This window comes from Heterocephalus glaber, unplaced genomic scaffold (genome assembly GCF_053883595.1).
Source record: "Heterocephalus glaber isolate CG9 unplaced genomic scaffold, H.glaber_assembly_v1.0 deba00000546, whole genome shotgun sequence".
Lineage (NCBI taxonomy): Eukaryota > Metazoa > Chordata > Mammalia > Rodentia > Bathyergidae > Heterocephalus > Heterocephalus glaber.
The window spans coordinates 19,278,567-19,290,134 of record NW_028258147.1 but is presented as its reverse complement, the minus strand read 5'-3'; the positions used below and the strand labels follow the sequence as shown (position 1 = coordinate 19,290,134).

Sequence of the window (11,568 nt, the reverse complement as noted above, 5' to 3'; positions counted from 1 at the left end):
ACAATGGAAGCTTACTTTAGGGACCCTCTAACAGTTTTCTTTCTTTCTTTCTTTCTTTCTTTCTTTCTTTGTGGGCGGGGGGTCCATATTTTCTTGATATACTTTTGGCCATATTTTTCTTTTTAAAAAAAATTTCAAATTTGTATTAGTGCATGTTTGCAATACATACTAATCACACTCATCACGAAGAGTTGGTACATGGACATAATACATCGTAATCCTTTTATTTCTCTTGCTCCTCTCCCTCCCCTCCCCACTTCCATCTCTTGAGTCCTCCCTTCCCATTCGCAAAAGATCTCCCTATCTCTATTATCTACTTTGATTTTTGCTCTTTAAATTATTTATACTTTGAGTTTCTCGTATAAGAGAAACCATGGGATATTTAAGCTTGTGTATGGTTTTTCATGCAGCATTTAATTCTCACACCATAACTCTGTGAGGCAGGTGCCCCAGCTGGGCCAGGATGCACGCTGTCCTTGAGATTCCACGCTTCACACTAGAAGCCACCTCGGGCAACGTTCGGGGACAACCTGTCAGCTCCTCGGCATCGCAGTCCGGGTGTCTGACTCCCAGGAGCTCCTCCTCGCCTCGGGCCGCTCCCCCGGGGCCGGCAGGGCAGGGTGTGTCTCGGGCCGCGGGAGAGGCGTCCGGGTTCCCAGGCCGGGCGGCGGGGCGGGGCTCGGGCTGCAGCGGCGGGAAGCGGCCTCCGCCCGGGTGCGCGGGACCAGACGGGGCGGGGCCGGGCTCCGGAAAGGGAGGCCGGGGGGGACCGGAGCCGCCGCGCACCGAGCGCCGCAATGGGGCTGGAGACCGAGAAGGCGGACGTGCAGCTTTTCATGGACGACGACGCCTACAGCCACCATAGCGGCGTCGACTACTCCGACCCGGAGAAGTTCGTGGACTCGGGCCAGGACCGAGATCCCCACAAGCTCAACTCGCATCTGAAGGTGCAGTCGGGGAGACCTTGAACCTGGGCGGGAGGCTCCCCGTCCCGCCCCCAACCCCCAGCCCCTCGGGCGCCCGACTCCCCCGCACCTTGCGGGATTCCCTTCTGCTAGGCAAATTGCTATGCACGCACTGTGCCCCTAAGGAAAGGTGGGGATGCCCTGGCCTCCTCGTCCTTCCTCCTGGCCTCTGCCGCACGCCTCGCTCCCGGTTCCCCGAGCCCCGGGGTGGGTGACAGTTCGGTCCCCGCGTCTTGTCTCGGCAGCTGGGCTTTGAGGATGTGATCGCAGAGCCTGTGACCACGCACTCCTGTGACAAAGTGTGGATCTGCAGCCATGCGCTCTTCGAAATCAGCAAATACGTGATCTACAAGTTCCTGACAGTGTTCCTGGCCGTCCCCTTGGCCTTCGCCGCGGGAATTCTCTTTGCCACTCTGAGTTGCCTGCACATCTGGTGAGAAGGGGCACTCGGGGTGGGCCAGCTTTCTGACAAGTAGGGATGGGGGTTTATTGCCACCTTCTCCCTGCTCTTCCTTTCTTCCAGATCGGTTTGTAGAGGGAAGAAAACTCAGTTCTCAGGCAGTGGCAAAAACTGCAAGCAAGGCTTGGAAAGCATAGTGCACGCTTTAGAATAATAACAGTTTGGGCTGCGAGTTTAAACAGGAGGAAGAACGCTCCTCTTTCCTATGTGTGATTTTCCTCCCCAGACCAAAGGCCAAGCGGAGTGTGGAGGTGGGGACTTGGAAGCTCGCTTCCTGCAGCAGGCTGCTGTCTCACAGGGCCCTGTTAGGACTTGAGCCTGTGGTTCTGGCCAGGGTTCTTCTTTCTTTCACTGCCTTTTATTCAGTCACACCTGTGCTTGGGGCAAAACAAAAGCGATCTCAGAGGAGAATGCCACTGACGATATAATTGCACAGCGATGTCCTGGTCAGGCCTGGCTAAGCAGTGCAGAAGGGGCAGCCCCAGTGCTGCTTGACAGGTGGCAGGGATGGGGCCCTAGGAGATGAGAGGCGTATACATTGACGGGAACACACCCCCCCCCGCCCAGGGAAAAGTGCAGAAAACTGAATAAGAATCAAGTTATTTTTTCAACTGTAACGCACAAATGGAAGTGGCATCCAGTTAAAAGGAAAAGAAATTTGGAAATCCAGTGGCCATTAATAAGACGTTTTAAGTAACTTTAGTCACACTCAAAATGCATCATAAAACTTTAGATCATTTTTAAACATTAAAAAATTTAAGGGAAGCATTATATTCCAAGAACTTTTGTTGTCGTGTTAAAGGATATCCACTTTATTCTGAAAAGAAGAATCGCGCCTATTTCACTACAGTTGTCGAGCAGGTGCATCAAGGTGGTCCTGGTGAAATGTACAACTGCAGGTGCCTCCTTAAACCCTTAGATGACCTGACTCTACCCCAAGAGATGCTCAGTGCTTACACTGTTAACTGTTACCAAATGGCTCTTCATTCCACCTCCATAACACCGCTACCGTCATTTCTTTAGTCAGCCAGCTGATAGTCTCACAAACTAAATCTGTTGCGTGCTGAGTTTATGTTGGCTACTTGACATAGGCTGCTCTTTCAGCTTACCCACTGCCTGTCAGGCTGGCTGCCCAGGCCCAGGCATGAGTGCTGGAAAGACACATTTAGCTCTAACAGGCAAGAAGGAAGGACAAGGAAGGCTGTGTGAGGGAAAGAGATCTAAAAAGCCTTTTAAAGAATAATTAAATTTCACCAGATTAATAAAAGATAAGTAAAGGTCTATGATTCAATCACTGAAGGTTATAAACAGTTGTGTTACAAGTACCAAAAAATTGCCAGAGAATTGGAAATTTTGCCTTTATACATGTGCAGCCCCACAAAAGCCAGGTGTATATATAGTTAGCTCATGTTCTGACATTTCCAAGCATGTGGATTTCTTAGAGATCCCTAAATCAGTACATAAAATGTGGAATTCCTAATTAACTAAAACCAGGCATTTTAACCTCTGTGTCAGTTTTGTAACTTTTGAAATGTGAAAAATAAGGGACATACATAGAGTGCTGTAGAAAATTTACAGAATGAAGGTAATGTTGTACAGATATTAAATATTCTGCGTCTATGACTCACTCTTCCCCTCTATTATTATCTTCCCCAAAAAGTGAAAAGAACATTATGAAGCCTTTGTAAACAACAACAACAAAAAAAAAGAAAAATAAGTGACATATACCATAATGTGAAAATCTGGCTGTGAGGCTATTTGGAAATATGGAATGCCATATTTATAGTCAATAAAGCTAGGCCTTCCCAGAGATTTTTTGGAAGAATTGGAAATAAGAAAGTTTTTCATTTACTAAATGGTGGAAAGGTATAAGTAATACTACAATTAACCAAATGAGGCCTTTCTCCACCTGGCTCTCCTTAGAATGGGGAATGTTTCTTCGCGTAGTTCTTCCATTGGTGAATCATCAAGCCACTTCCTTCATAGCCATATAAAATGTATTACTTAACTTGTTTGTTTTTCAAATTACTTTCATGTGGAACATCAATATTTAACTGTATCTGTTTGTCATCAGGCAGCTGTGACTGTGAGTACAAAAGTAATTTCAAACAAAAAAGCTTAAATGTTATTTTATACCTTGATGAAATAGATTAATCATTAATGGATTACATTCCCATGACACATAAGACCAAATGAGAGGCCTTATAGATGAGCAAATTCATTTAAATATCTTTCTTTCTCTTTCTTTCTTTTTCTGTTTGGTTTATTTATTTTTAAGGAAGGGATTAATTGATGTTTTACCAAGAAGTTGATAGTGACCAAAGTTCAGAAATTATGCAACAGTGGAACTTTGAAACAAGTCACAATGCCACCCCATATCTGATTTTAGATTTTTTTCAAGGCAGTCTCCCTATTTTGCCCAGGCTTGCTTTGAATTCTGAGGATTCAAGCAGTCTTCCTGCCTCAGTCTCCTGAGTAGCTGAGACTATGCATCTACAGGTATATAACCACTGTGCACAGCTTGATTTTATATTCTTTAAAGAAATAAAGAGCAACAAAAACAAAAAAAGAAGCTTAATGATATTGAACTCTAGACCAGCAGTATAGTCATTAAGGACCAGTGAGTGTGTTTGATTCCATGCTGCACTCAGATACAGATAGCCACCATTTTGCTATTTGGCACATAAGGTCATTGGACATAAATGGATCATAGCCAAAGAAATGTGACTGGAACATCTGTATCATTTTTTTTAAACTAGGATGCTATGCAAATATATGCCCAAGTTGGAAATGCAATGGTAGCAATCGCATCTCTAGAAGATGTTTACGGTACAGTAAACTCCTGCAACAGCCCAATTTGCATGACACTATGGCTAAATAAAATCTCTCATCAAAGATAAATTGTCCAACAGAGAAATATATAATCTTATAGATTATAAATTTTATGTAAGAAATGTTTTGCTGGTCACATTAACCCTCAACCAAATTTTAGGTCATTTCAGAATGTGTGTAGTTTCAGAAGAGAAACTACTTACAATGTTGACAACTCAAATTAAGTTTGGTGTTCAAGGATTATTAGGTTCTCTATTCCAAAATGAAAGAATAACAACTTAAAGAAAATTAAATGGGTTAATCACATCCTTTGAACTTAAGTCTTCAGATGTGGGCAACTGCACTTTGCTGAACTGGAAAATCAGCTTTTGACAAGTACTTGAGTCCTATTAGGACATGAAGAGCTAAGGAGTTATGGAAATAGAAAATTCTTAGTTTAAGGAAGAGTAGAAATATATTATATTCTAATCAAAGCAGTTGTTTGTTTGGTTTTTTTTGATACCGGGGATCAAACTCGGGTCTTTGCTCTTGCACAGCAGGGGGCGAAACCACTGAGCTAAATCCCTGGCCCCTCAAAGCAGTTTAATTAGCAAACTTTCTGATCTAAACTTCAGTTATGTAATATATTGATTTGAGGTTATTTTGCCATCATGGAGTATATTTTACCATATATTTTCTGAATTCAAGATATGTCTATTTATTATTCATTATACCGATAGCACCATCTGGACATTTCAGGGATGCATAATAAATATTAACCTTAATAACCTTTTCTGTAAGTTTTCCTCTTCTCACTTTAATTTGTAGCAATATTCTCAAGAACACATAGCAAATGAGAAACATACTGGCATTAAAAGCAGCAACTTGCCACCACTCAGGTTTCTATTCAGTTGTTTATCTCAGAAACACACAATCATTAATTTTCTTACAAACTGCTTCAAATATTTAGCACTTAGAACAAATGCAAGATAAAAATAGTCAGGTTGGATAGGCAATGTGAATAATTCAGTATTCTAAAAATATATCAATCAGATAGTTACTGATCTTCTCTGCCCTTTGGGCTAAATGCAGTAGGCCTTTATTTTAATCACATTTTAATAGCAAATTAAGAAAAGCAACTTCACTCTCTTGTGTCCACTCAGGTAATAATAAAGATTCCATTAAAGCACCAGTGATGCCTAAGAATTCACAAACACTTTTATACTGAAAGACCACTACTGCCATATCAAGCATTGTTCAAAAGATTACATAGAAAATTCACCAGCCTGAGGAATATAAAAATACACAGTTAAAGTAAGAAAAGGCATACAAAAATAATTTGAAGATATTAGACTGGCTTTTCTCATCTAAGAGCGTTAACATTATTTGCACTGTTACTTTACCTACCCCACACAGAACATTTCAGTGTGTGTAATTACTATGAAAAATTAATAATATAGAGCATAATCATATAAAGCTTAATTAACCACATAAACCCTAACAAAATGCTAAATTTATTTCCACCCAATTATTTACTTTAAGGTAAATTTATTTCCACCCAATTATTTATTTTAAGGTAACTTAAAAGGACTTATGTTCTAGAAGGAAACACAGAAATATAAGCACGTATTTATGATAACTTTTGGTAAATTTGAGGAAGGTTGTTTCAGTATTTTAAAAGGACAAAGAGGGAGCAACCAACCCAGCTTGGTCCAGGGGTTGACAAATGGAATGAGACAACAGGAAAGGTTAACAGGAAATAGAACCTCAGGGAAATGTGAAGAGTTACACAGATTAATGTTTAGGGATAGATAGGGGAAAGGAAAGAAGGGAAAGAAAAATTTGAAACTAAGAAGAAAAAAATGGAAACAAAGATTATGTATGTAGGGGGTGGAGAGGTTGAAGGGAGGACAGAGGAATGAGAAAAAATCAGAATCAAGTGATGTCAGGTACAGGTACAAATTCTCAGTGATGAATGTGATCATAAGGTGTACCTAAATATACCAAGAAACTGAATTTAAATGTTTAGGGGCAGAGATCAGGTAGTAAATACATTGTTTAATTTTTATTTTACTGGTTCCAAAAGCATTCCACCAACAGAAAGAATGTTAGTATTTATCATGCATATGGCCATTTATTTTTCCATCAGCATATCTTTTGTGTTTCTTGTCATTGTCCATTTGTTTTGAATTGGTCGATGAAGCTTAAGTAAATTCAGTCATTATACCTTTTCATGTATGTACAAGTGGTCTTCTGTGGTAACGTTAATAATCCTTATGCATCCCTTTCCTCTGTTCCAGGATTATAATGCCTTTTATAAAGACCTGTCTAATGGTTCTGCCTTCAGTACAGACAATATGGCAGAGTGTGACAGATGTTGTCATTGCCCCATTGTGTACCAGTGTAGGACGAATTTTCTCTTCTGTCAGCCTGCAGCTGAGCCGTGAATGAACATTTAGACCCCAGGTCTGGAGATTTGGATACTGTAATATGTGTTTGTTGTAACAAGTACTACTGTTCTCTTGATTTCTCAACTGTTCCAACCAAGAAAAGTATTGCGATGAGAACCCATATTTAGAAAGGTTTATTGGCAAACTTCAAATAATGCTTTTCTAATCAATAGCCAAGGATTTCATATCGAATTTTATAACCAGAATTATTTGGTAGCTTAGCAACACTTACTTTTAAAGACAGGCAGTTTTTGGTTTAGTAAAAAAAGTACACATTCTCAACTGATAAATTTATAGTGATCAAGGGACACTTCTCTCAAAACACTATAATAGTTTTGTGCACAACTACATTAAAAGGTAGAATTTCTTATTTTCTTATATTCTGGGAGTAATACTTTTAAAATTATTTTTACAGACATAATCATGAGGATACCTAGAGATATCACATCCAAACATCCTAGATTACAGTAACAAAAGCATACAGTGATGTTACTAATATCAAATGTCACAAAAAGATTCAGGAAAATATATTCCCTTTAAATATACTGTTAACATAAAGGCTTATTTAATAAGATTTTTCCTTTTACTGTATATTTTGTACTTAATATAAATATTGCTCTAATTGGATGGCTTTAAAGCATTTTATGATATTTGTTATCCTGTTGAACTAATATATAGAATAAGTAAATGTATCTCCCACAAAGTAACTTCATGAAAATATTGCACTGTCTTGATTATGAAAGCATTTACATAGCTTCTGTGGGGATGGAATGTAAAAGACTGGTATATGGGGCTCTTCTTTCTGACTTTTCGAAGCAAAATCCTGAAAAGCTTTATGACTGATATTTATCTGTCTGTGATATTAAATCATATCTAATTGACATTTTGTCTTGTGGTTAAAAATTAAATCTATATTCTGCATTCCTATGAATGTTTCCCTTTACTTTCATGTAATATTGGTGCTAATTAACAATATTTTATGACAAAGGCTATTTCTGACACTTAAGTACAATTTCCACTACAATGATTCAGGTAGAGAGACTTACAGAGAAGTTGTCAATTTGGGGGATCCATGCTACTGAGCTATATACATAAATTAAAAACTAACAACTACAAACTTTTAACAAGGATATGGATTTTGTAACATATATGAAGTTATTCTATAATTTGGGGGCTGTAGGGCCTTATTTTAAAGTTATGAGTTACCATGACTTTACAAATCTCCTTATTCTAAAATGATATAGACATATATAAAAGTTCCACAGTGCGAGTAGTTACTATGATTTACATATCCTAAGAGTGTGTAAATGTGCAAATTTCAGAATTGGCAACAGAACATGAAATAACTTTCCTTTGAATAGCCTCATAAGTGATAGATCTTCATTCATTGAAGATTAATAAGACTTCTTAAAGTTGGTGAATAAAAAGGATGATTGAACAGAAATTCTATTGGGAACAAATCAAGAGAATGATTAAATTATGAAACTCATATTCTTTTGAAGGTAATTACAAAAGAGACTTTCAAAACTGCCTTAGGCCATTACAGCATCTTTAGAAAAAGACTCAAGATCATGACCTTAAAGCACTGTTACTGACTTGGCTGTATAGATTTTATGTTAGTTAAAAAGATCAATCAGTCTCATAGCTTTATAGTTGTACTTTATATTTAAAATGTTTGTTTAAATATTTGTATGTATTGATTAACAAAAGGTATTTGATTAATAAAATATCTATTTCAATAAATCACAAGCTTCAACCTTTTCAAATAGTGATTGGCAAGTTTTAAGACATATATATATAGTTATATAATTAAACCTTTTCACTTCTAATATATGAAACATTATTCCCTTATTTCTAAACAGTATTGATTATTTTCCAAATGAATTTTATTGAGATTTTTCATGGATTATTGTATTTCAAAATTCACATTTTGAGTAAAGTAAATCAAAGTTTAATATACAAGCATGTTAGCCCCTTTATTTGGGGTAAGGGGAAGTAGAAGAAAAGGAGACTTAATAAACTTTCTAAAAACTCATAAATGTGTTCATTGTTTTTATTATATTTTATCCTATTCATTGCTTTTATTACAATAAATGTGAAACAAATCAATAAAAACAGTTTTGAATTAATTTTAACTTATTAAAAACTAAAAATAAATAGTAAATACATGAGTTATCACTTATTTGGGAATGTATTTTTAAAAATTATGAGATTAGTAACTTAATTCTGTGTTTTTATAGCACTTAAAGAGGTTCCACGAAAATTTTTCTATCATCTGATGAACAGTATGACGTAGCTAGTTCACAGACCTATCATATTTCATTTTCTTTATAAAATCTCTCTTTGCTAATCCTAAATAAAGATATTTCTGTTTCTAATTTTTAATATGAAATTAATAACAATATAAATCACATGTGTTTAGATACCTCTACCATGAAGCCAGACTAAAGTCCAAAATTATTTTTGGAAAGCAAATATATGAAGAGTAGTTGATGATATTGGCATAAATTTCCTTGTGGTTAGTTAATCTGGGAAAATGACCTACCTCTAGTAAGAAAACAGGTGTTTGGCTTTTTAAATGTGCCTTATAGTTTCAAAGCACTTTAAAACTCATTCTTTTTAATAGTCATTGACTATTTTGATGCTTTTTGTTAGTTTCTGTTTGTTTATTGTTACTGTTGTTGTTGTCTGAGACAGGGTCTTGCTATGTAGTTTAGGCTGAGCTTGAACTCACTGTATTGCCTCACCTAGAACTCACAGTGATCTAATCCTCCTGCCTCAGCCTCCAGGGTGCTGGGATTACAAACCTGTGCCACTATGCCCAGAGACTTTCAGATGCTTTTCTTGGGATGCCGTTGGGCTGTGGTGAAAAGACCCTTGCCCTATAAGCCAGGCATTGGGATTCCCACTTCAGCACTGCCATCTCTGAAGTGTGTCATCCCTTGCAAATGTTTAAACTCTATGACTGGATTTTGAAATCTGTAATGAAAGGACTGGCCTGAATGATCTCTCAAGACCCTCTCGAGCTCATTGTTTGCTATGATTTCAGTAAGATAAAGATTTGATAATAACTCTTCTAACCAATCTAGCTGTTCAGGCCAGGAAATTTTTAAAACCAATGAAATTTTTTAAAAAAATGAAGTTCCGGTGGACTACTGGCATACTATGAATATATTCAATAATGTTTGTACTTTTCACCCTTTCACCAATAGTTATTACTGTGTCTGCAGCTTTGTTCTTTGAGTCAAGAATTCCTTGATTTTTGTCAGTTCTATTATTATTTTTTCCAAAAACAATGCCTTATTATATAGTTTAATTAGGATTAATTAATTGGAAGGTTCTCTACCAAAATCACTCTACACCACTTGTGGTTTGGATCTTAAATATCCTCCAAAGACACACATGCTAAAGATTTGGTTCCCTGCCTGCTGCACTGGAAAGGTGTGGAAACTTTAAGGGGAGGAGCCTCGTGGGACGGAGTTAGCTCATTGGCTGCAGGCCCTTGAAAGGGATATTGGGACCATCGCACCTTCCTATCTCTCCACTTTTTGTTTCCTAGCCACAGTGATGTAAGCAGCTTCCTCTGGCATTTGCTTCTATAATGATTTTCTACCTAACTTTGGGCCCAAAGGCAACATGGGCTGAACTACCAAGTATTGAAATTTCTAGAAGCCAGAGTAAATCTTTCCTAACTACCCTCATCACCAACACCATCTTCAGCCTGGCTCTTAGCCCATGCCTCCTAACTAGTCTCACTGCCTGCTTTCAAGATCTCCAATCTTGTTTTCTTTAAGAAAAAACTGATGGTATCAAAACTCATATCACTTCTTTGCTTAAAATTATCAATTGTATGTCAATTTGTTAATCTTAGAATGATCATCCAAACTCTTGAGTGCCATATACAAGGCCTTCACTGTCAGTCCATTGTCACCTTTCATGCTTCTGCCGTAGCCTTTTTGAAAACTGGGCACTACTCCCTGCAGCTCTGCATTTCCCTGCCTCATGCCAGAAATGCTTCCCTTCATAACTCCGACCTGTTTCCAAAACTCTACCCGAAGTACATTTTTTGTGCCTTTGTATAAAATCTTATACAAACCTTACAAATCTTATACAAACCCCTATTATCACTTAGCATACTATAAAATTAACCCTGTCAATTAACCCCATTAGACAGTTAAGTCTTTGAAATTCAAAAACGTAACTTCATCTATGTTTCCTGGGATACTGAAATGGTGCTGAGTGCTTAATGAGTTCAAACAATATTTTCTGAAAAAATGACTACATGAACAAATAGCTGAAAAAAAATTGGAATGAATGCAGAACTAAGAGGAGGAGTCACACTGCAATTTCAATTTTTTTCCATTTGCAAAAGGAGTTTGAAATATATTGATTCAAATAAAATTTTCCTTCTCACCATTTTCTCCATCATGAATCATTAAGTTGGGAAAATTAAAACATATAAAGCAAACTAGGTGTATTTCATTGGGAGGGAGTAATGTCTGTCTTTGCTCTCCATTTTCTTGCCTGAAACTTACTTTTAAATCTTCAAGGTTAGAAAACCCTAGTGTTGGAAATCTGCTTGGAAATTTTATTTATTTATTTATTTATTTATTTATTTATTTATTTTTATTATTATTATTATTTTAGTTTATTAGTACATGTGTGTAATACATAATGTTTACATTCTTTGTGGAAAGTTGGTACATGTACATAACACATCTTAATTCCTTTTCTTATACCTTATCCCTTCTCTCCCTCTCTCCTCCCTCCATTTCTTGATCCCCTACCCCTCTGAGAATGAACTATCATCCTATTTCTTATTACCTAACTTTTATTTTGCTCTCAGAAACATACCTTCACACTTTTTAGAATGTTGCTATTT

At 37.4% G+C, this 11,568-nt stretch overlaps 1 protein-coding gene across 1 annotated transcript; it reads left to right on the top strand.

The window, feature by feature from the left end:
- Nucleotides 1–691: 691 nt before the first annotated feature.
- Nucleotides 692–8,725, top strand: Cav2 (caveolin 2). Its single transcript, XM_004865267.4, has 3 exons — nt 692–947; nt 1,211–1,398; nt 6,537–8,725. The coding sequence occupies exons 1-3, from the start codon at nt 798–800 to the stop codon at nt 6,685–6,687; spliced, it is 489 nt and encodes a 162-aa protein (XP_004865324.1). The 5' UTR covers nt 692–797; the 3' UTR covers nt 6,688–8,725.
- Nucleotides 8,726–11,568: the final 2,843 nt, after the last annotated feature.

Bases quoted from the DNA above. Each gene is read 5' to 3' on its own strand.
- Cav2 (XM_004865267.4), top strand. From the start codon at position 798: ATGGGGCTGGAGACCGAGAAGGCGGACGTGCAGCTTTTCATGGACGAC. The intron at 948-1,210 runs GTGCAGTCGGGG...TTGTCTCGGCAG, and splicing joins AGCTCAACTCGCATCTGAAG to CTGGGCTTTGAGGATGTGAT. The intron at 1,399-6,536 runs GTGAGAAGGGGC...CCTCTGTTCCAG, and splicing joins CTGAGTTGCCTGCACATCTG to GATTATAATGCCTTTTATAA.